The 22,166-nt window shown below is 41.5% G+C and overlaps 1 protein-coding gene across 2 annotated transcripts in view; it reads left to right on the top strand.

The window, feature by feature from the left end:
• hmcn1 (hemicentin 1) overlaps positions 1-22,166 on the top strand; it is a 282,829-nt gene that overhangs the window by 143,184 nt on the left and 117,479 nt on the right. For both annotated transcript variants that reach the window (XM_061975788.2, XM_061975787.2), the window contains exons 33-39: positions 237-345; positions 418-587; positions 777-931; positions 5,110-5,233; positions 5,366-5,467; positions 20,446-20,622; positions 20,745-20,896. In XM_061975788.2, the coding sequence (XP_061831772.2) occupies positions 237-345; positions 418-587; positions 777-931; positions 5,110-5,233; positions 5,366-5,467; positions 20,446-20,622; positions 20,745-20,896 (989 nt within the window). The remainder of the gene's footprint in view (positions 1-236; positions 346-417; positions 588-776; positions 932-5,109; positions 5,234-5,365; positions 5,468-20,445; positions 20,623-20,744; positions 20,897-22,166) is intronic.

The raw sequence follows: 22,166 nt of genomic DNA, 5'->3' as shown, positions 1-22,166 counted from the left end.
CTCAGACCAGTGCATTGGAGTGGAACCAAAATAATACAAAATACAAAAAAATAATAATAACTGAAATCATGACAATACAAGTCTTAAAATATTGTAACTTGTGAAGAAACTTGCTGCCTAGAAATCAGGCATTTTAAGCAGAGACGATCACAAACAGCCTAGAGGGACTGATTTATACATCCAAGCGTCCCCACTCACAGAATGTATTTTTTTTAAAAAGCACATGTTTTCCGTAGTGCCACCTTTTATTGATGGAGCAGATGAAGGGACTGACAGCACAGTGATAATCAACAGTCCTCTGGAACTGGACTGTCACGCCACTGGGACACCTGCACCTGTCATCACGTAAGACCGCTGGCATTTTTGTTCCCACTGAATCACATGCAATCATAGTCCTTGTAAACATGTCTTTTGCAGGTGGTATAAAGATGGACAACGAATCAGTCAGGACGAGGGCTTGCGGCTCGCAACCAACGGGTGGCGACTGGTTATTCCTCGCACTCAGGTCTCTGACACAGGTCGCTTTCAGTGTGTGGCAACCAATGAAGCAGGAGAGCACGAGAAGGACTTCAATGTGATTATACATGGTAATGCTGTCTTCAAATGTGGAAGAATCCTGACAGTATTGAAAATAATATTTTGCTAATACTGTATATTGTAATGCAAGCTGCAGGAAAACTTTAGGTGAAGGTATTCTCTCTTTCTTGCTTGATCTAAAGGTGATTTTTTTTTATTTCCTGCTCAAAAAAATAAGTTTTCTTTCTGAAACTTTGCAGTACCTCCATCCATTCGCACCACTGGGACCGCTGACCGTGCAGTGGTTCTACATAAACCTATCAGTCTGGAGTGTATCTCCAGTGGCGTCCCTCCCCCCACCATTACCTGGCTGAAAGATGGTCGACCCGTTGATACGTCACAGGAGCACTTTAAGGTTAGTTTGTTGATTATCTTAATATGACATTCATTGTGTCATGAAAATAGTTGCTCTTTCTTCCCCTCCATTTATCTGCTTTCTTTTGTATTTCAAGTTATCATTACATATATGTATTAGAATAGAATAGAGTTTTATTGTCATTATTACAGTGAACAGGTTCAAAGAACAACAAAATTGGAGCAGATCCCCTAAGGTGCATACACAATCATTTGGTAATATACAAACCCCGTTTCCATATGAGTTGGGAAATTGTGTTAGATGTAAATATAAACGGAATACAATGATTTGCAAATTCTTTTCAACCCATATTCAATTGAATGCACTACAAAGACAAGATATTTGATGTTCAAACTCATAACATTTTTTTTTTTTTTTGCAAATAATAATTAACTTAGAATTTCATGGCTGCAACACGTGCCAAAGTAGTTGGTAAAGGGCATGTTCACCACTGTGTTACATGGCCTTTCCTTTTAACAACACTCAGTAAACATTTGGGAACTGAGGAGACACATTTTTTAAGCTTCTCAGGTGGAATTCTTTTCCACACTTTTCCACTTTGTATCAGTCCATCTTAGATGAGCTCAGGCCCAGCGAAGCAGACGGCGTTTCTGGGTGTTGTTGATAAACGGTTTTCGCTTTGCATAGGAGAGTTTTAACTTGCACTTACAGATGTAGCGACCAACTGTAGCTACTGACAGTGGGTTTCTGAAGTGTTCCTGAGCCCATGTGGTGATATCCTTTACACACTGATGTCGCTTGTTGATGCAGTACAGCCTGAGGGATCGAAGGTCACAGGCTTAGCTGCTTACATGCAGTGATTTCTCCAGATTCTCTGAACCCTTTGATGATATTACGGACCGTAGATGGTGAAATCCCTAAATTGCTTTCAATAGCTGGTTGAGAAAGGTTTTTCTTAAACTGTTCAACAATTTGCTCACGCATTTGTTGACAAAGTGTTGACCCTCGCCCCATCCTTGTTTGTGAATGACTGAGCATTTCATGGAATCTACTTTTATACCCAATCATGGCACCCACCTGTTCCCAATTTGCTTGTTCACCTGTGGGATGTTCCAAATAAGTGTTTGATGAGCATTCCTCAACTTTATCAGTATTTATTGCCACCTTTCCCAACTTCTTTGTCACGTGTTGCTGGCATCAAATTTTAAAGTTAATGATTATTTGCAACAACAAAAAAAAAGTTTATTGGTTTGAACATCAAATATGTTGTCTTTGTAGCATATTCAATTGAATATGGGTTGAAAAGGATTTGCAAATCATTGTATTCCGTTTATATTTACATCTAACACAATTCCCCAACTCATATGGAAACAGGGTTTGTAAATAGCAAAAAAAAGATTAAAAGAAAAGAAGATATGTATCTATCTATACATATATATATATATATATATATATATATATATATATATATATATATATATATATATATATATATATATATATATATATATATATATATATATATATATATATCCATCCATCCATTTTCTACCGCTTATTCCCTTTGGGGTTGCGGGGGGCGCTGTTATATATATATACATATATATATATATATATATATATATATATATATATATATATATATATATATATATATGTATATATCCGCATACATGCACATATCCATACATATGCATATATATATATACATATACACATATAACATTATTGCACATTATAATGTTATATTTGTATATGTATATATATGCATATGAATGGATATTATATTATTATATTATATTGTATTTGAAACAATTGTATTGTAGATAAGAGAGGTAATTATTGGTATTATCTATTATCATTAGTGCTATTTCTATTGGTATTTGTATTACTCCATTTGTAGTGTAATAATGCTCATTGTCATTTCTGTATTATTATTTCACTAACTGCTTCTTTGCTATCACTTTTACCATCATATTTGTACATATCGTATTTGCTGATGTTGTTCTGTTGTTGTTGTTGTTATTGTTATTGTTGTGTTTGCTGTTGTTGTTGTCTCTCTGCCTTATCTTATCTTGTCCCCACAATTTCCCCCTCTGTCATCCTAAATTTCTCTTTCCATCCCCTCCTGCTCTGGCCTGGCTGCACCAAATAATAATATAAATCCATTTAATAAAGTCAAATACAAATAAGGCAACAAGAGACTTATCCCACACTTCTCTTTTGTAAAGTAAATCTGTACAGCCGATATGGGAATCTACATCAACAATATGATTTGCCTGAGTAGCTGGACAGGACGGAAGAAAAAAAAATTGCTTCATTTAACTTACAGTACTTGATGTACAGAGCAGAGAAACAGGAATGAGATGCAAAGATAACATACCTCGGTTTTTGTGCCCACTATAAACATACCTCGGTTTTTCTGACCCTCACTTTTCGCATGGCTCCATTTGGCGAAAAATGTTCCCCTTTTGTATACCATCTGGGTTATCGTACGGCCAAACAATACAATAATAAACAGACCCACAGTCTGTTTATCATTCCACGGAATCAAGTGCCCAACCAAAGAAACCCACCGTTGGGTAACTTTGTCTTGTCCAGTTATTAAAGGGGTCGTAATATGCAAAACAACATTTCTTACCTCATGGTACCTGTTTTGTGTATTTGTGATCGCCGTAAGTAACGAAAATGTAAAATCAAACCATTGAGGCATGGCGGGGAAATTGATAAAACTATCTTCCATTCTTCCAACCTGCTTCAAGAGAGCCGATTTGAGACTTGATTGACATATTTTGTCTTAGTTACATCAGCGGATATCTCCATAAATGGTAGAGGTTTACCCAAAGAGCTTTGTGTGAGTTCGCCTTTTTGATTTAGTTGTAGTCACTAAGTTCTTTCTTTTTCTCTATCCTCTTGTTGTGGGACAGACTGACTCATACATGCACATGCATGCTAAAATCCTCCACTGTTGTCATTTCTAATTAAAAAATAAGTGTAAAGTTCTAACTTATATCTGTCAATAGAGTCGATATATAAGCGCTAAAAACTACAACATGGCTGGTGGAGTGCAGACGAAGTCCAAGGGGGCTTTTATGACCAAAGCACTCCCATTACATGTTATGTAGACCACAATAAAATGACTACAAAATAACCCACAATGGGCCAAAGAAGGTTGTGAGTGTCAGCCCTTTTTTTTTAACCTGTACTCTCCAGCCCCATGGGCAAATAATATTGTTGATCTCGATGCCCGTATTCGCTGTATACTTCTCTTGTTGCATTATTTGTGTTTAACTTTATTAAATGTTTGGCGTAACGCGGACCAGATCAGGAGGGGATAGAAAGAAGACAGAGGTGGGGAATAGCGGGGACAAGACAGAGGGAGACAACAACAAAAACACGGACCACATTAGAGCTACATCTGCAGATACACTACATACACATATCATAACGGTATTCACAAAAAAATATTACTCAAGTAAATATTAAAAATATTGACAATCAGTCATTATTACACTGTAATTATAACAATTATCATCAATCAATCAATGTTTATTTATACAGCCCTAAATCACAAGTGTCTCAAAGGGCTGCACAAGGCACAATGACATCGGGCAAGGAAAAACTCAACCCAGTGGGATGACAATGAGAAACCTTGGAGAGGACCACAGATGTGGGAGACCACCCCCCCCCCCCCCCCCCCCTCTAGGGGAGACCGGTGCAATGGACGTCGAGTGGGTCTAGCATAATATTGTGAAAGTCCAGTCCATAGTGGATCTAAAATAATAGTGAGAGTCCAGTCCATAGTGGGGCCAGCAGGACACCATCCCAAGCGGAGACAGGTCAGCAGCGCAGAGATGTCCCCAACCGATGCACAGGCGAGCGGTCCACCCCGGGTCCCGACTCTGGACAGCCAGCACTTCATCCATGGCCACCGGACCTGTGCCCTCCCCCCCTCCACAAGGGAGAGGGGGGCAGAGCAGAAAAGAAAAGAAACTGCAGATCAACTGGTCTAAAAGGGGGGTCTATTTAAAGGCTAGAGTATACAAATGAGTTTTAAGATGGGACTTAAATGCTAATATTAATAATAGGGTTGTGCAATGTAGACGATATAACTATATATAAATGAATGAACAGATTACTAATGAAAACCGACTTTGTCTCTCATTAGCCGTGTGTGTTCATGCGCATTTCTGTGTGCATGTGTCTTTGCACGCCAGCTGGTGTCAGCAGACAGGGTGCTAAAGGTCACGGGGGCAAGACAAGAGGATTCTGGGAAATACACCTGTCTGGCCACAAATGCTGCTGGTGAAGCTCAAAAGAACATAAGACTCAGTGTCCATGGTAACGAAACTAAACACAATATCTGTCTATCCCAAATGTCTACTTCTTTCTGTTTATTCTCATGCATTTCTCATCAGGCATCCATTACATTGTTCTTATGTACGTATGTTTGTTAATATGTGTGCGCCACAGTGCCCCCAACAATTGCCCCCTCTGGAGAAAGCATCAACCAGACCATCCTGTCGGGCTTCTCTACTCAGCTTGAGTGCAAGGCCACAGGCAGCCCATTACCTGGTGAGACTCACAAAGGTTTTCTTCTCTCCTCTTCTAGTTCCACAGTGTATCGGTGACCCCTGTTACAGCCTCGGCTTTCCCATGAATGTGTCAGCAGAAAATTGATCTCAGATGACTCCCCACGGGCGACTTAGCTCTCTTCCCACCGCCATTTATTCCACGCACCTTCGCGTGTACTGTACAGATAAGCACGCACATTCCAACTTAATGGAGTCTTTTCTTGGGTTGTGTCTGTATTCTTTGAGCAGATGTCATATTACAACACTGCGAGAGTCCGTGAAATAAGGTCACACAAATCTATTAGAAATGTAAGTTTACTCATCATCATACTTGCCAACCCTCCCGAATTTTCCGGGAGACTCCCGAAATTCAGCGCCTCTCCCGAAAACCTCCCGGGACAAATATTCTCCCGAAGATCTCCCGATTTTCAGCCGGAGCTGGAGGCCACGCCCCCTCCAGCTCCATGCGGACATGAGTGAGGACAGCCTTTTTTCAAGACGGGAGGACAACAGGATGACAAGAACTAAATCATCCAGACTAGAGATACATTGTATTATTATTTATCTTACCTAAAAATAAATATATTTATTAATAAAAAAAAAAAAACGAAATACATTTTTACTATATTTTGCTAAAAACATCAAAATTAATTGTATTTTTTGTTTTTGTTTTTTATGACTCCTTATTACATCCATCCATCCATCCATCCATTTCCTACCGCTTATTCCCTTCGGGGTCGCGGGGGGCGCTGGAGCCTATCTCAGCTACATTCAGGCGGAAGGCGGGGCAGCCATAGAATTATACATTAAAATAAACATATTTGAAATAATTAATTTTAAATTATCATAATAATTCATTTAAAATGACCATATTTAATTATTAAAATAATTGCTTGTTTATCAACAACTTTAGCATTTTATTCATTACATTTTGAAGCTCTCAGAAGCCAAGTTATGTTATATTCCTTAATATTTATTTATGCAAGTTTGAAGTATCTATCTAAACAGTTTTTTTTGCATATTTTCAGGATGTATATATATATGTATATATATATATATATATATATATATATATATATATATATATATATATATATATATATATATATATATATATATATATATATATGTATGAAATACTTGACTTGGTGAATTCTAGCTGTCAATATACTCCTCCCCTCTTAACCACGCACCCAACCACGCCCCTCCCCACCCCTGACCACGTCCCCCACCCCCCACCCCCCACCTCCCAAAATCGGAGGTCTCAAGGTCAAGGTCATCATACTTGGAGGGTGTCTTTATCAGTGTGTCACTTTAATAGTCAAAATACATAATTGTCTTACACAGTGCCGGCCCAAGCCTCCATGGGGCCCTAAGCAAAATTTGATTTTGGGGCCCTCTATTTCTGCCAATAATATATAAATAATATATAAACTCATTGCGGCTCTGGCAGTGTTGTTTACATTATCCTATTGTCAGCCTGGCATGTCTTTACAAATGACATGTCATTTATAAAGATATGGGGGTGGCCCAGTTAAGAACATAAATAATACCAATGAATGAACGAATGATGTCCAGAGTGCCACATATGGTTCCTAATCTTAAAATGTAGAAAACATTCAGCTACAAGAGTGGCCTGGGGTTGAACAGTCCAAGTGATAAAGCTTTGTATTTACAGTAAAAGTGTCATCTTGTCTCATCAGTCTTGTACATATTAGTCTTTAATTACTAGTTTATATTTTTAGTTAATTGTTCATATTTAATGTTTACTTTGTACAAAGAGAGCGCAGTCTACTGAAGTTAAATTCCATGTGTGTTAAACATAACTGGACAATAAAGCTGATTCTGATTCACTTTATTATTTTTGGTAACAAAAACCTGAAACAGCAATGTGCAAAAATGTTGACCTAAAATTGTGTTTTTGTACAATAATATATCTTTGATCATTTAGAAATCATCAGTCAGACTCGTACATGCAAAAAATAAAAAAATATTTTTGTGTTAATTGCTTTTGGGGGCCCCCTGGTGGCCGCGGGGCCCTAAGCAAGCGCTTAGTACGCTTATGCCTTGGGCCGGCTCTGGTCTTACATGGTCTCTAGCAGGGGCGCTTACCTTTTTGACCTCGGGGCCCAACTTCTCCACTGCAGCGTGGCCCATGGGCCCACTCAATTATTGACACTGAATTAGTGATTTAACTCTTGATTTTATTTGTATTCAATAATTATATCTAAACAGTTAACTGTTTAACACAGACCTGGGCAAATTAAGGCCCGGGGGCCACATGTGGCCCGTTTAACTTTTTAATCTGGCCCGCCGGACATTCCCAAATCATTTTTGTATATCTTTAAGATGGAAACTGTAGCTACAACTATGATGTGCAGTGATGTTTTCAAATGACCGTAAGTCTTGAACTATACAAAGTATTTCAATGGTTGGAATATGCGCTTTTACATGATATACTAGTTACTATGGTAATCTAATTAGTTACTATGGTCATCTAATGAGTTACTATGGTCATATAATTAGTTACTATGGTCATCTAATTAGTTACTATGGTCATCTAAGTCACAGCAGCTCAGACGAGGCACCAAGCAGTGTGGGTGGGGAGCGTTTCCACACAGTGTTTCCAGAGCGGCCAGCCTGAAATGCGGGTTTCAGGGACAGACGCGGAAGGAGATTTTAACAACAAAGTTGAAGTGAAGTGAATTATATTTTATATAGCGCTTTTCTCTAGTGACTCAAAGCGCTTTACACAGTGAAACCCAATATCTAAGTTACATTTAAACCAGTGTGGGTGGCACTGGGAGCAGGTGGGTAAAGTGTCTTGCCCAAGGACACAACAGCAGTGACTAGGATGGCGGAAGCGGGAATCAAACCTGGAACCCTCAAGTTGCCGGCACGGCCACTCTACCAACCAAGCTATGCCACCCCGAGGTTCTAAAGCTTAGTGATGTATCAGATATATCAGATTGTAGGTGGGGGTTTTATTTTTTACCCTTCGCGTTCATATTTTGCTGTTTTTGTTGCGTTTCGCTTGATTGTAAATTATGTGGATGGAGAGGTTGTCAATATTCAGTGTTTCATCGTTCATAGAAAAATTTTAATTTACATTCCGGTTTTTTAAGACGGTCTGTCATAATATTTTTAGCATTCAATCAGACATTATTGTGAGGTTTTGTATTAGTGTTCCTAAATATAGATACAGCGGCCCCAAGACACATTTGTTTCTCCAAATTTGGCCCCTGAGTCAAAATAATTGCCCAGGCCTGGTATAACAGGATAAACCTTGTCAAATGATACAAAACCAAGGGGATGGCGTAGCTCGGATGGTAAAACGGCTTTACCAGCAACTTTAGGGTTCCAGGTTCGATTCCAGCTTCCGCCATCCGTGTCACAGCCGTTGTGTCTTGGGCAAGACACTTCACCCACTTTTCTCCCGGTGGCACCTACACTGGTGTATGAATGTGCACAACTCTCTTGAAAAAGAGATTCTTTATCTCAATGGGACTGTCCTGGGTAAATAAAGGGAAAATCAAAAGGTGTTTATCCCACAGATTAGTATTTACTTAACACAAAAACCTAAGGGTTAGGTCAGGCTGACTAGAAAAATAAGTACTTTTTTTTTTTTTTTTTTTTGTGTGTGTGTGTTGTGTATGTATGTGTTTGTGTATATGTGGGCTTATGTATATGTGTGTGGGTGTATTAATGTGTATATATGTGTGGATGTGTATGTTTATATGTATATGCATGCGTGTGTATATGTGTGTATGTGTATGTATATGTATATGCATATATGTATGTGTGTATGTATGTGTATATGAATGTGTAGGTGTGTGCATGGGTGTGGATGTCCGGTGGCTCAATTGGCCTGGCTGTGGATGAGTTGGGGTAGGTGGGTTGGTGGCCTCGGTGGTAGCCGGGGGTGTGCGTTGTTGTGGTTTACGGGGTCGGTCGCTTTTTTGTTTTGGTTTCGGCGGCCGCGGGCGTTTACGCTGCGGACGGGCGGTGGTGGTGATGGTTGCTGCGGTGATACCAGCGGTTGGCATCGCTGTGTTGGGTTGGAGTGGTTGGGGGACTGTGGCTGGTGTCTGTGCGCTTGTGGGGTTGTGGGGCTGGCTGGCGTTGGCTTGCCGGCTGGTTTGGGGGCTGGCGGGCGGACGGGATGCATTGGCTTCTTGCCCCGTTGGGGGGCTCCTTCCCCTGGCCGGGACTCGTATGGGCACGTTGCTGTGTGGATGGCCGGGATGCGGTGTTTGCATTGGGCGTGGGGGCTGTGCGGTTTCTCTGCGTTTGGTTGCCGGTATGGGCTCTGCAGGGTTGGGTTGGGGCGGGCGGGGGCTGGCTTTGTTTGGCGGGGGGAGGGGCTCGCGTGGCGTCACGTTAAAGTGGTCTGGTGTGGGTCACGGGCTGTGGCGGAGGGTGGCGGCCTCCTGGCCGTAGTTCCTGGTTGTCGGCCGCGTGGACTGGGGGGATGTCCGGGCCCTCTACTCCTCCTACTTATAGCGCACACAGTCACACATATATAGGACTTTGGGGATTGTCCTGCGGGGAGGCATGGCGGGGGGTTGAGGATGCCTCCAATGGGGCTCCAGTCCTCCTGTCTTGTCCCCTGCTTGTCCATCCCTCAATCTTAGCTGCATATTAGACACTTAGGATTTGGGGGGCTTGGTTTGGTTGGGACCCACCATGACCTTGATGTCCCCCAATTTTAATCGCATCATTAGTTCCCACAAGCATACATATCTCACTCACGCTACAGTACACACATCAATAGGGACTGGAGGTCGGCTGTAACGGCTGACCTCCTAATTTTAACTACACAGTAGACACTCTGGGGGCCTTGTACACATGCATGGGGGGTTTGGGGTTCGGCGCACCCCTCATTGCCTCGTCGGCCGGCGGGGACTGCGGTCTGGTGGCCTGCCAGGCTTTTATTCATTTATTATTGTTATATATATTTTTTTATTTTTAATGTATTTATTATTTTTATTTTTATTATTTACTTATTTTTATTTAATTTTATTTTTTAAATTTTATTTTTTATTTTATTTAATTTTATTTTTTTATTTTTTTATTTTTTTTATTTTTTTTAAATCTTATTATTTATTTGTGTGTGGCGTCGCGCGGGTCTCACTTCCTGTTGGATGGGGTCCGTGCCCGTGTGGCCCGACCTTGCGCTGTGGGGTCTCTGTTGGTGACTTGGTGTGGTGGCGGCGCAGCCCCCGTGTCTGGTCTGGATGCTGTGTCTCGGTTGTTTGGGCGGTGGTGTGTTTGTGCGGGTTTGGGTTGGGGTGGGGGGCCTTTTGGTTGGGGGGGTTGTTGGTGTCTCTTGTTTGCGTGTTGGCGTTCGGGCTGACCGGCGGGCTGGCGCCGGCTGGTCTCCGTGGCCCTGGTGGCGTGTGGTTGCTGGTCGCAGTTTTTTTTTGATCGCTTTGATTTGATTGGCTGGTGCTGGCTGTCTGGGGTTATTGCGGCTGCTGTTTCTGCTGCCGTTTGTTTGTGGTGTGGGCGCCTGTGGCTGCTGGGTCTGGTGCAGGGGTGTGGCTGATGTTGTGACTGATGGCAGCGCGCGCGCGTGATGGCTGTCGGGGCTGACGAACTATGTATATATATATGTGTGTGTGTGTATGTATGTATGTTTATATATGTGTATGTGTACATATGTGTATGTATATGTATATATGTGTATGTGTGGGTATGTATACGTGTATGTGTGTATGTGTATGTATATATGCATGTATGTATGTATATTTCTGGGGGTACGCTCTGGGCCTGCCTGTCAGACGGGGGTCGACGCCTCAGGCTACTGCATCCGAACTGCGTGTCTGGAGCTCCTGGGTCCCGCTGTCCATCCCTTCCGGGTGCCCGTCTTGGTTGGGGCCTGTTGGGCCTAGTCCCTGCGTCTATTGTGGTAGCTTGGTGCTGCAAGGTATTCCGAGGTGCTGCGAGTCGGCCAGTTGCTGGGGTAGTGACCTTGTTTGTCAGCATGTCTGTGATCTTCTTTTAATTCTTTTTTTTTTAAATTAATTAATTAATTAATTTATTTATTTATTTATTTTTTAATATATTTTATTAATATTATTTTTTAATTTTCCCCTCCCTCAGGGGGGGGGCTCGGCGGGGCGGTTGCTGGTTGTTCCATCTCCATCGTTGGGGTCCCTGCAGGTGGGGTGGGTGGTTCCCGTGGCCCTGTGCCTGGGTGGTCCTGCGGCGGCCGGTTTGGGTGGGGTGGCCGGGGGCTGGCCTCGCCGCGCTCTCCGGGGGTGGGGGGTGGGCTCGTGGGGGCCCGGTTGCCGGTGGGGCGGGGGCGGTCTTCCCGTCCGGTTGCGGGGAGTCTCTGGGTCCCTCGGGCGGGGCGTCTCGCCTTTCTGCCCGTGTGGGGTGTGGTCTCTCGCTGGCTTGGGGTCTGGCTGTCCCCTGCTTTTCTCGTGCCCTGTCCTCTGCCGGGTGCGTCTGTCTGCGGCCTGCTGCTGGCCCTTGTGGGCGGTACGGTGGGTCGGGCTCTGGGGTTCCTGTCGCTGGCCGGCTTGGCTGCGTGGGGGCGGTGGTCCCTGGTTCCCTGGGCACCACGCCTCCTGTTTGTGGGTTGGGCTCTCGGGGGTGATGGGGCCGTGCTCTGGCTCCCACGCACTCTGGGAGTCGAATGTATTGTACATGCAAATTCACATATGCTCACATACGTACATAGGTACCTACGCTCCCACATACATACACAAATACAGTACATATTTACCTACCTAATGTTCGTACATCCACACGCACATTCAATATACAAACATACACATACACATACTGTACATATACATTCACTGTACAAACACATATTCACATTCTGTACATATACATTCATTGTACAAACACATATACACATTCTGTACATATACAAGTACATATGCATACTTACACTCATGCACATAATCACGTTGCATCAAACATATATTAACGTTGTTGCCCTAGGGTAAACTGGGTGTAACACATGGCACACTGACAAAGCTTAACCTATTGTGACTATAACAATCTACAAGGTTAATGTAGGTTGCTTCTCTTTCTCCCCCTCCATTTTTCTGCATTCTTTTGTATCTCAAGTTATCATTACGTATATGTATTGTTGCATTTGAACAACTGTATTGTTGATAATAAAGGTAAATTATTGGTATTGTTCATTATCAATAGCGCTATTTCTATTGGTATTTGTATTGATCCATTTGTAGTGTAATAATGCTCATGGTTATTTCTGTATTATTTTTTATTTTTCGCTAACTGCTTATTTGCTATTACTTTTACCATCATATTTGTACATGTTATATTTGCTGATGTTGCTCTATTGTTGTTGTTGTTTGCTGTTGTTGTTTTTGTCTCTCTGTCTAATCCCCCTCTTGTCCCCACAATTTCCCCCTCTGTCTTCTTTTTTTTTCTCTTTCTATCCCCTCCTGCTCCGGCCCGGCTGCACTAAATGATAATATAAATACATTTAATAAAGTCAAATACAAATAAGGCAACAAGAGAAGTATCCTACACTTCTCTTTTGTAAAGTAAATCTGAACAGCCGACATGGGCATCTACATCAACTATATGATTTGCCTGAGAAGCTGGACAGGACATAAAAAAAAAAAAAAAAAAAAAAAAAAAAAAAAGAAAAATAAGTACTAACTAGAGATGTCCGATAATGGCTTTTTTGCCGATATCCGATATTCCAATATTGTCCAACTCTTAATTACCAATTCCGATATCAACCGATATATACAGTCGTGGAATTAACACATTATTATGCCTAATTTTGTTGTGATGCCCCGCTGGATGCATTAAACAATGTAACAAGGTTTTCCAAAATAAATCAATTTAAGTTATGGAAAAAAATGCCAACATGGCACTGCCATATTTATTTTTGAAGTCACAAAGTGCATTCTTTTTTTTAACATGCCTCAAAACAGCAGCTTGGAATTTGGGGCATGCTTTCCCGGAGAGAGCTTGAGGAGGTTGAGGTGGGCAGGGTTCGGGGGCGGGGTTGTGGTGGGAGGGGTAGTGGGTAGCGGTGGGTGTATACTGTAGCGTCCCGGAAGAGTTAGTGCTGCAAGGGGTTCTGGGTATTTGTTCTGTTGTGTTTATGTTGTGTTACGGTGCGGATGTTCTCCCAAAATGTGTTTGTCATTCTTGTTTGGTGTGGGTTCACAGTGTGGCGCGTATTTGTAACAGTGTTAAAGTTGTTTATACGGCCACCCTCAGTTTGACCTGTATGGCTGTTCACCAAGTATGCCTTGCATTCAATTGTGTGTGTGAAAAGCCGTAGATATTATGTGATTGGGCCGGCACGCAAAGGAAGTGCTTTTAAGGTTTATTGGCGCTCTGTACTACTCCCTACGTCCGTGTACACAGCGGCGTTTTAAAAAGCAATACATTTTACTTTTTGAAACCGATACCGATAATTTCCGATATTACATTTTAAAGCATTTATCGGCCGATAATATCGACAGTCCGATATTATCGGACATCTCTAGTACTAACCGAACATATAATAATAAGGGATTTATAAATAACTGACGAAAAATAAAGTTACATACGATTGTTGTGCTAAAATAAACAAATAGTAATAATGAATATGTTTCTTAACTAAACTGTCAATAAAATGAAAGTGCAAACAAAAATACAGCTTCACCCCTTTAGTCATAAGTTTTGCGCTTAGGGAACTTTTCTATTACTTTAGCTTGACAGTTTGTGATTGTCATCACTGCCACAAGTGGTGGAAAAGTGCGTTACAACTGTGTCCCGCTGCGGCCCATTAGGAGCACAGCTGAGAAAAACAGCCTCTAAGGGGCGCTCTCGACTCAACAATGGGCCCAAGCCCTATAGTTAAGACAAACTGGTCTGGAGCAGTGATTCCAAACTACTGTGCTGTGGTTGAGATGTGAAAGATGATCAGGTGTGCTGCAGGAAATTATACAATTTAGTTGGTCCAAAAACTATTATTTTTCTGTTACACCTAGGGATGTGCCGATCGATCGGCCGCCACTCAATATTGGCCAAGTTTCGAGAACAACTGTGTGATTGGTCTGAAATGTCAGTGTCATATGTATTTTATTGCCTGGCTGATACCTTATTCATTTTTAGTCCCCCAGTTGACACAGTTCGGAGCCGCTCCCCTAAGTTAATGATAATCACCTCTTTTACGGCAAATAAACTGCATTTATTAAATATCAATATGGAGTATTTTTATCACTGGAGGATGAGGCTAATCATGTTACACACTGAGAGCAAGCCAGGATGGAACCGGGTTACAGCAGAAAAGTAAGGAGATATTAAAAGTAAATTAACAAACAGAAAAATACGAGTCTAGACGTGAGAGAATATAATATAATTACTGTTGGTGTGTCAGCATTGTTACAGTCAGCACACAATGCGTAAAATGAGGGCGGATCGATCATTAATTGGTAGTGTCGATACCAGAGGTAGTATTAGTATAAGATCGATACAGTGATTAGGTCCATTTTTTTTTTTTTCTCAATAATTTTTTGTTGTTTTTGTTTATGTTTACACATTTAGGGAATAATTCCCTGGCAGCAGGGGTAATTTGAGGGCAAAATCCAAATGTTTTAAATAAGTAGTGGGTGGTATAGTTTTTAATTTTGGTGGTAGCGGGGGGTGTATATTGTAGCATCCCGGCAGAGTTAGTGCTGCAAGGGGTTCTGGGTATTTGTTCTGTTGTGTTTATGTTGTGTTACGGTGCGGATGTTCTCCCGAAATGTGTTTGTCATTCTTGTTTGGTGTGGGTTCACAGTGTGGCGCATATTTGTTTATACGGCCACCCTCAGTGTGACCTGTATGGCTGTTGATCAAGTATGCTTGCATTCACTTATTAGTGTGTAAAAGCCGCATATATTATGTGACTGGTCCGGCACGTTGTTTGTATGGAGGCAAAGTGGACGCTAAAGGCAGTGCCTTTAAAGGCCTACTGAATTTTCTTATTTAAACGGGGATAGCAGGTCCATTCTATGTGTCCTACTTGATCATTTCGCAATATTGCCATATTTTTGCTGAAAGGATTTAGTAGAGAACATCGACGATAAAGTTCGCAACTTTTGGTCGCTGATTAAAAAGCCTTGCCTGTACCGGAAGTAGCAGACGAGTAGCGTGACGTCAGAGGTTGTGGAGCTCCTCACATCCGCACATTGTTTACAATCATGGCCACCAGCAGCGAGAGCGATTCGGACCGAGAAAGCGACGATTTCCCCATTAATTTGAGTGAGGATGAAAGATTCGTGGATGAGGAAAGTGAGAGTGAAGGACTAGAGGGCAGTGGGAGCGATTCAGATAGGGAAGATGCTGTGAGAGGCGGGTGAGACCTGATATTCAGCTGGGAATGACTAAAACAGTAAATAAACACAAGACATATATATACTCTATTAGCCACAACACAACCAGGCGTATATTTAATATGCCTCAAATTAATCCCGCATAACAAACACCTCCCCCCTCCCGTCCATATAACCCGCCAATACAACTCAAACACCTGCACAACACACTCAATCCCACAGCCCAAAGTACCGTTAACCTCCCCAAAGTTCATACAGCACATATATTTCCCCAAAGTCCCCAAAGTTACGTACGTGACATGCACATAGCGGCACGCACGTACGGGCAAGCGATCAAATGTTTGGAAGCCGCAGCTGCATGCGTACTCTTGGTACCGTGTCTGCGTATCCAACTCAAATTCCTCCTGGTAAGAGTCTCTGTTGTCCCAGTTCTCCACAGGCCAATGGTAAAGCTTGACTGTCATCTTCCGGGAATGTAAACAATGAAACACCGGCTGTGTTTGTGTTGTTGCTGCAGTCGCCCGCAATACACCGCTTCCCACCTACAGCTTTCTTCTTTGCTGTCTCCATTGTTCATTGAACAAATTGCAAAAGATTCACCAACACAGATGTCCAGAATACTGTGGAATTTTGCGATGAAAACAGACGACTTAATAGCTGGCCACCATGCTGTCCCAAAATGTCCTCCACAATCCGTGACATCACGCGCTGACGTCATCATACCGAGACGTTTTCAGCAGGATATTTTGCGCGAAATTTAAAATTGCACTTTAGTAAGCTAACCCGGCCGTATTGGCATGTGTTGCAATGTTAAGATTTCATCATTGATATATAAACTATCAGACTGCGTGGGTTTCAGTAGGCCTTTAAAGCACGCCCCCAATATTCTTGTCCAGGTGGAAATCGGGAGAATGGTTGCCCCGCGAGATTTTCAGGAGGGGCACTGAAATTCGGGAGTCTCCCGGGAAAATCGGGAGGTTGGAACCGATACCGATAATTTCCGATATTACATTTGAAAGCATTTATTGGCCGATATTATCGGACATCTCTAATTGTATGTGCTAAAAAAATAAGATACTAGTTCGAAAAATGTGTTGATATTTTGAACTCTCGATTACTAAATGAAAAAATGTACAGTTAATACACCTGATCACGGTATTGGTATTGGCCGATGTCATTCATGGATGATCTGTATCGGAATCGGCAGCATAAAACCCTAAACGGAACATCTCTAACTACAACTAATTAGGGCTGTCTTTGAAAAAGGATTATCATATTTAAATCTGGGGCAGCACGGTGGAAGAGGGGTTAGTGCATCTGCCTCACAATACGAAGGTGCTGAGTAGTCTGGGGTTCAATCCCAGGCTCGGGATCTTTCTGTGTGGAGTTTGCATGTTCTCCCCGTGACTGCGTGGGTTCCCTCCGGGTTCTCCGGCTTCCTCCCACCTCCAAAGACATGCACCTGGGGATAGGTTGATTGGCAACACTAAATTGGCCCTAGTGTGTGAATGTGAGTGTGAATGTTGTCTGTCTATCTGTGTTGGCCCTGCGATGAGGTGGCGACTTGTCCAGGGTGTACCCCGCCTTCTGCCCGATTGTAGCTGAGATAGGCTCCAGCACCCCCCGCGACCCCGAAGGGAATAAGCGGTAGAAAATGGATGGATATTTAAATCTGATTTTCCCCATAAATGACAAATATGGTTTTTTTTAAGTAAACTAGCATGTAGGCTAGCAAGAGAACAGCTAATGGGAATCCCCACAAATAAACAGATCTAATTTTCAACTTTTTCCCCCTCAAAAAGACCAGACGCGCCTAAAACCAAGGATGCACGATGTACTGTACATACAGTACTTCAAGAGCCTGATAAGGTTTGATGTGTTGAAGCGAAATGTTTTTCTCCTCCTCCCGCAATGTTTGCAGAACACTTGGTGACAATAGCATGTGAAAAGTCTTTGACTGAAACAGTGAAGAAGTCCCAAACGATCGACGCCATGTTTGTTTGCAATGAGGTTTACGACATCAGTAGGAAAAAAGGAGCAATTGATATGTTTGCCCTCATTCACCTACGACACAGTACGGGTAATCTTGTCTCATTGGAGTCATCCATCCATCCATCTTCTTCCGCTTATCCGAAGTCGGGTCGTGGGGGCAGCAGCCTAAGCAGAGAAGCCCAGACTTCCCTCTCTTCAGCCACTTCGTGCAGCTCCTCCCGGGGGAACCTGAGGCGTTCCCAGGCCAGCTGGTAGACATAGTCTCTCCACTGTGTCCTGGGTCTTCCCCGTGGTCTCATACCGGTCGGACGTACCCCAAACACCTCCCCAGGGAGGCTTTTGGGAGGCATTCTGACCAGATGCCCGAACCACCTAATCTGGCTCCTCTCGATGTGGAGGAGCCGCAGCTTTACTCTGACAGAGCTTCTCACCAGATGACACGCTCATTGGAGCGTTAAAAAAAATATATATTTTTTTTTTAGCGGCCGAAATGAGTTTCCTCCGCCGGGTGGCGGGGCTCTACCTTAGAGATAGGTTGAGAAGCTCTGCCATCCGGGAGGAGCTCAAAGTAAAGCTGCTGCTCCTCCACATCGAGAGGAGCCAGATGAGGTGGTTCGGCATTTGGTCAGGATGCCACCCGAACGCCTCCCTAGGGAGGTGTTTAGGGCACGTCCGACCGGTAGGAGGCCACGTTGGGTAGACTATATCTCCCGGCTGGCCCGGGAACGCCTCGGGATCCCCCGGGAAGAGGGGACCAAGTGGCTGGGGAGAGGAAAGTCTGGGCTTCCCTGCTTAGGCTGCTGCCCCCGCGACCCGACCTCGGATAAGCGGAAGAAGATGGATGGATGGATTTTAAATTTTAAATTGTCAGAACTAATGTTCAATGTTATCAAATGTATCAGTGTGACGTCATATTGGCACAATAGTTATCTGTCCGATATTTATCATGCACCCCTACTAATACTACAAAGTCGACATGCTGATTGTTTAATATTTCTTCAAAAAATCTGTATTACATTGGCTTTGAAAATGAAATATATCAAAATGGTCTCTGCATCTTTTGATTATTCAGTGTGGGGAGCTCAGTGAAAAAAGTTTGGACACCCCTGAACTAAAAGAATGAAACGTCTTAATGAGGTTACTATTTACACCAGTGTTTTTCAACTTTTTGTGAGTCGAGGCACATTTTTTGCGTTGGAAAAGTCCGGAGGCACACCACCAGCAGAAATCATGAAAAAACGAAACTCAGTTGACAGTAAAAAGTCGTTGTCACAATTGTTGGATATGACTTTAAACCACACTGCAAAAAGTCAGTGTTCAAAAACAAGAAAAAAAAAATACAAAAATGAGGGGTATTTTATTTGAACTAAGCAAAATTATCTGCCAATAGAACAAGAAAATTTGGCTTGTCAAGACTTTCCAAAACAAGTAAAATTAGCTAACCTCAATGAACCCAAAAATACCTTAAAATAAGTATATTCTCACTAATAACAAGTGCACTTTTCTTGGTAGAAAAAAAGAAGAGACCTTTTTGCTCAATACGTTGAAAAATATTCTTAAATTAAGTAAATGCTCGTGCCATTATCTTGACATAATGATATGCGCTCGGCATCATGATTTTTTTTTTATGCTTGAAGTAAGAAATTATTACTGTAAAAAAATAGTTTTATACTTGTGAGTGTTGATGACACAGCGTTGCAACAGTTGATATTCTAGTTTCAAGCATGTTTTACTCAATATAGGTCATAAATTCTCAGCAACAAGCTGTAATATCTTACTGAGATCATTTAGGACCAAAACCCTTAAAACAAGTGAAACACTCTAACATAAATTCTGCTTAGTGAGAAGAATTATCTTATCAGATAGAAAATAAGCAAATATTACCCTTATTTGAGATATTTAATCTTACTTAGATTTCAATTTTTGCAGTGCATAACCAAGCATGCATCAATATAGCTCTTGTCTCAAAATAGGTGTACTGTCACCACCTGTCACATCACGCCGTGACTTATTTGGAGTTTTTTACTGTTTTCCTATGTGTAGTCATTTAGTTCTTGTCTTGCGCTCCTATTTTGGTGGCTTTTTCTCTTTTTTTTTTGGTATTTTCCTGTAACAGTTTCATGTCTTCCTTTGAGCGATATTTCCCGCATCTACTTTGTTTTAGTAATCAAGAATATTTCAGTTGTTTTTATCCTTCTTTGTGGGGACATTGTTGATTGTCATGTCATAATCGGATGTACATTGTCTTTGCTCCACAGTAAGTCTTTGCTGTCGTCCAGCATTCTGTTTTTGTTTACTTTGTAGCCAGTTCAGTTTTAGTTTCGTTCTGCATAGCCTTCCCTAAGCTTCAATGCCTTTTCTTAGGGGCACTCACCTTTTGTTTATTTTTGGTTTAAGCATTAGACACCTTTTTACCTGCACGCTGCCTCCCGCTGTTTCCGACATCTACAAAGCAATTAACTACCGGCTGCCACCTACTGATATGGAAGAGTATTACACAGTTACTAAGCACCGACACTCAACAAGAACATATAATTTGCAGACTATAATTACTGGTTTGCAAAAAATATTTTTAACCCAAATAGGTGAATTTAGATAATCTCCCACGGCACACCAGACTGTATCTCACGGCACAGTGGTTGAAAAACGCTGATTTACACAAGTTCCTTTGTTGTCTTAGCAATAACATGGTACAAAGATGGCCGACCTCTGACAAGCGCAGCTGGGATGACAATGCTGAAGCGGGGCCAGGTGCTGGAGATTGAAAGAGCCCAGCTATCTGACACTGGGATGTACAGATGTGTAGCAGTCAACTTGGCTGGAGCTGCAGAGATATCCCACAGCTTGCAGGTGTTCGGTCAGTGGCTTTGTTTTCCATAGCAACTTCTTCTTCTGCGTCTGTTTGCGTCAGTAACAATGTGAGACGGCTGCCGTGGATTTGTGCAGTAAAAAAAATGGTTTCTTGCCTTTCCTACGCAGTGCCTCCGCTCATCTCCAGCCGAGGTGGCACGGTAACCGTGGTAGTGAACGAGCCGGGCAAGCTGGAATGTGAGGCCACCGGGGTGCCTTTACCTAACCTCACCTGGCTCAAAGACGGTAGCCCTGTGGCAAGCGTGTCTCATGGCATACAGGTTTTGTATCATCATTTTTATTATTAAGCTAGCACACTGCAAAAAAAAAGTGTTCAAAAAAAAGAAAAAAAGAAAAAAATTAGGAGCATTTAACTTGAACTAAGCAAAATTATCTGCCAATAGAACAAGAAAATTTGGCTTGTCAAGACTTTCCAAAACAAGTCAAATTAGCTAACCTCAATGAACCCAAAAATACCTTAAAATAAGTATATTCTCACTAATAACAAGTGCACTTTTCTTGGTAGAAAAAACAAATATGAGACCTTTTTTCTCAATATGTTGAAAAATATTTTTAAATTAGGTAAATGCTAGTGCCCATCGATAACATGACATCATCGCGCCAAGTGCGTGCTCTTTCAGTCAAATATATATATATATATATATATATATATATATATATATATATATATATATATATATATATATATATATATATATATATATTTACAGTCCGGCCCCCGACCAAATTTTTTTCTATTGTAATTTTGAAGAATTTAATTTAAATTATTTCTGTTCAAAATTGTTTGAAATGTCACATCTTAAATGTTTAAATATTAACTGTCAGTTTGCTGTACTGTGCCAACTGTACTACTATATGAGTACGTGTTTTCTATTGTTTCATTAAAAATAAAACAGCAAAGTCCATTTGGCTGTCATCTGTTGTAGTTATGAGACAAAATTGTGTCAATGTCATGATTTTTTATTTCATTCTTGAAATAAGAAATTCTTACTTTGAAAAAGCAGTTTTATACTTGTGAGTAGGGATGTCCGATAATGGATTTTTTCCGATATCCGATATTCCGATATTGTCCAACTCTTTAATTACCGATACCGATATCAACCGATACCGATATCAACCGATGTATACAGTCGTGGAATTAACACATTATTATGCCTAATTTGGACAACCAGGTATGGTGAAGATAAGGTACTTTAAAAAAATAATAATAAAATAAAATAAGATGAATAAATTAAAAACATTTTATTTATTAAAAAAGAAAGTAAAACAATATAAAAACAGTTACATTGAAACTAGTAATTAATGAAAATTACTAAAATTAACTGTTAAAGGTTAGTACTATTAGTGGACCAGCAGCACGCACAATCGCGTGTGCTTACGGACTGTATCCCTTGCAGACTGTATTGATATATATTGATATATAATGTAGGAACCAGAATATTAATAACAGAAAGAAACAACCCTTTTGTGTGAATGAGTGTGAATGAGTGTAAATGGGGGAGGAAGGTTTTTTGGGTTGGTGCACTAATT

The sequence above is a fragment of the Nerophis lumbriciformis genome, linkage group LG14, assembly GCF_033978685.3.
Source record: "Nerophis lumbriciformis linkage group LG14, RoL_Nlum_v2.1, whole genome shotgun sequence".
NCBI classification, from domain to species: Eukaryota; Metazoa; Chordata; class Actinopteri; order Syngnathiformes; family Syngnathidae; genus Nerophis; species Nerophis lumbriciformis.
Note: the sequence above shows the minus strand (reverse complement) of the source record. Positions and strands in the feature narration are given on the sequence as shown.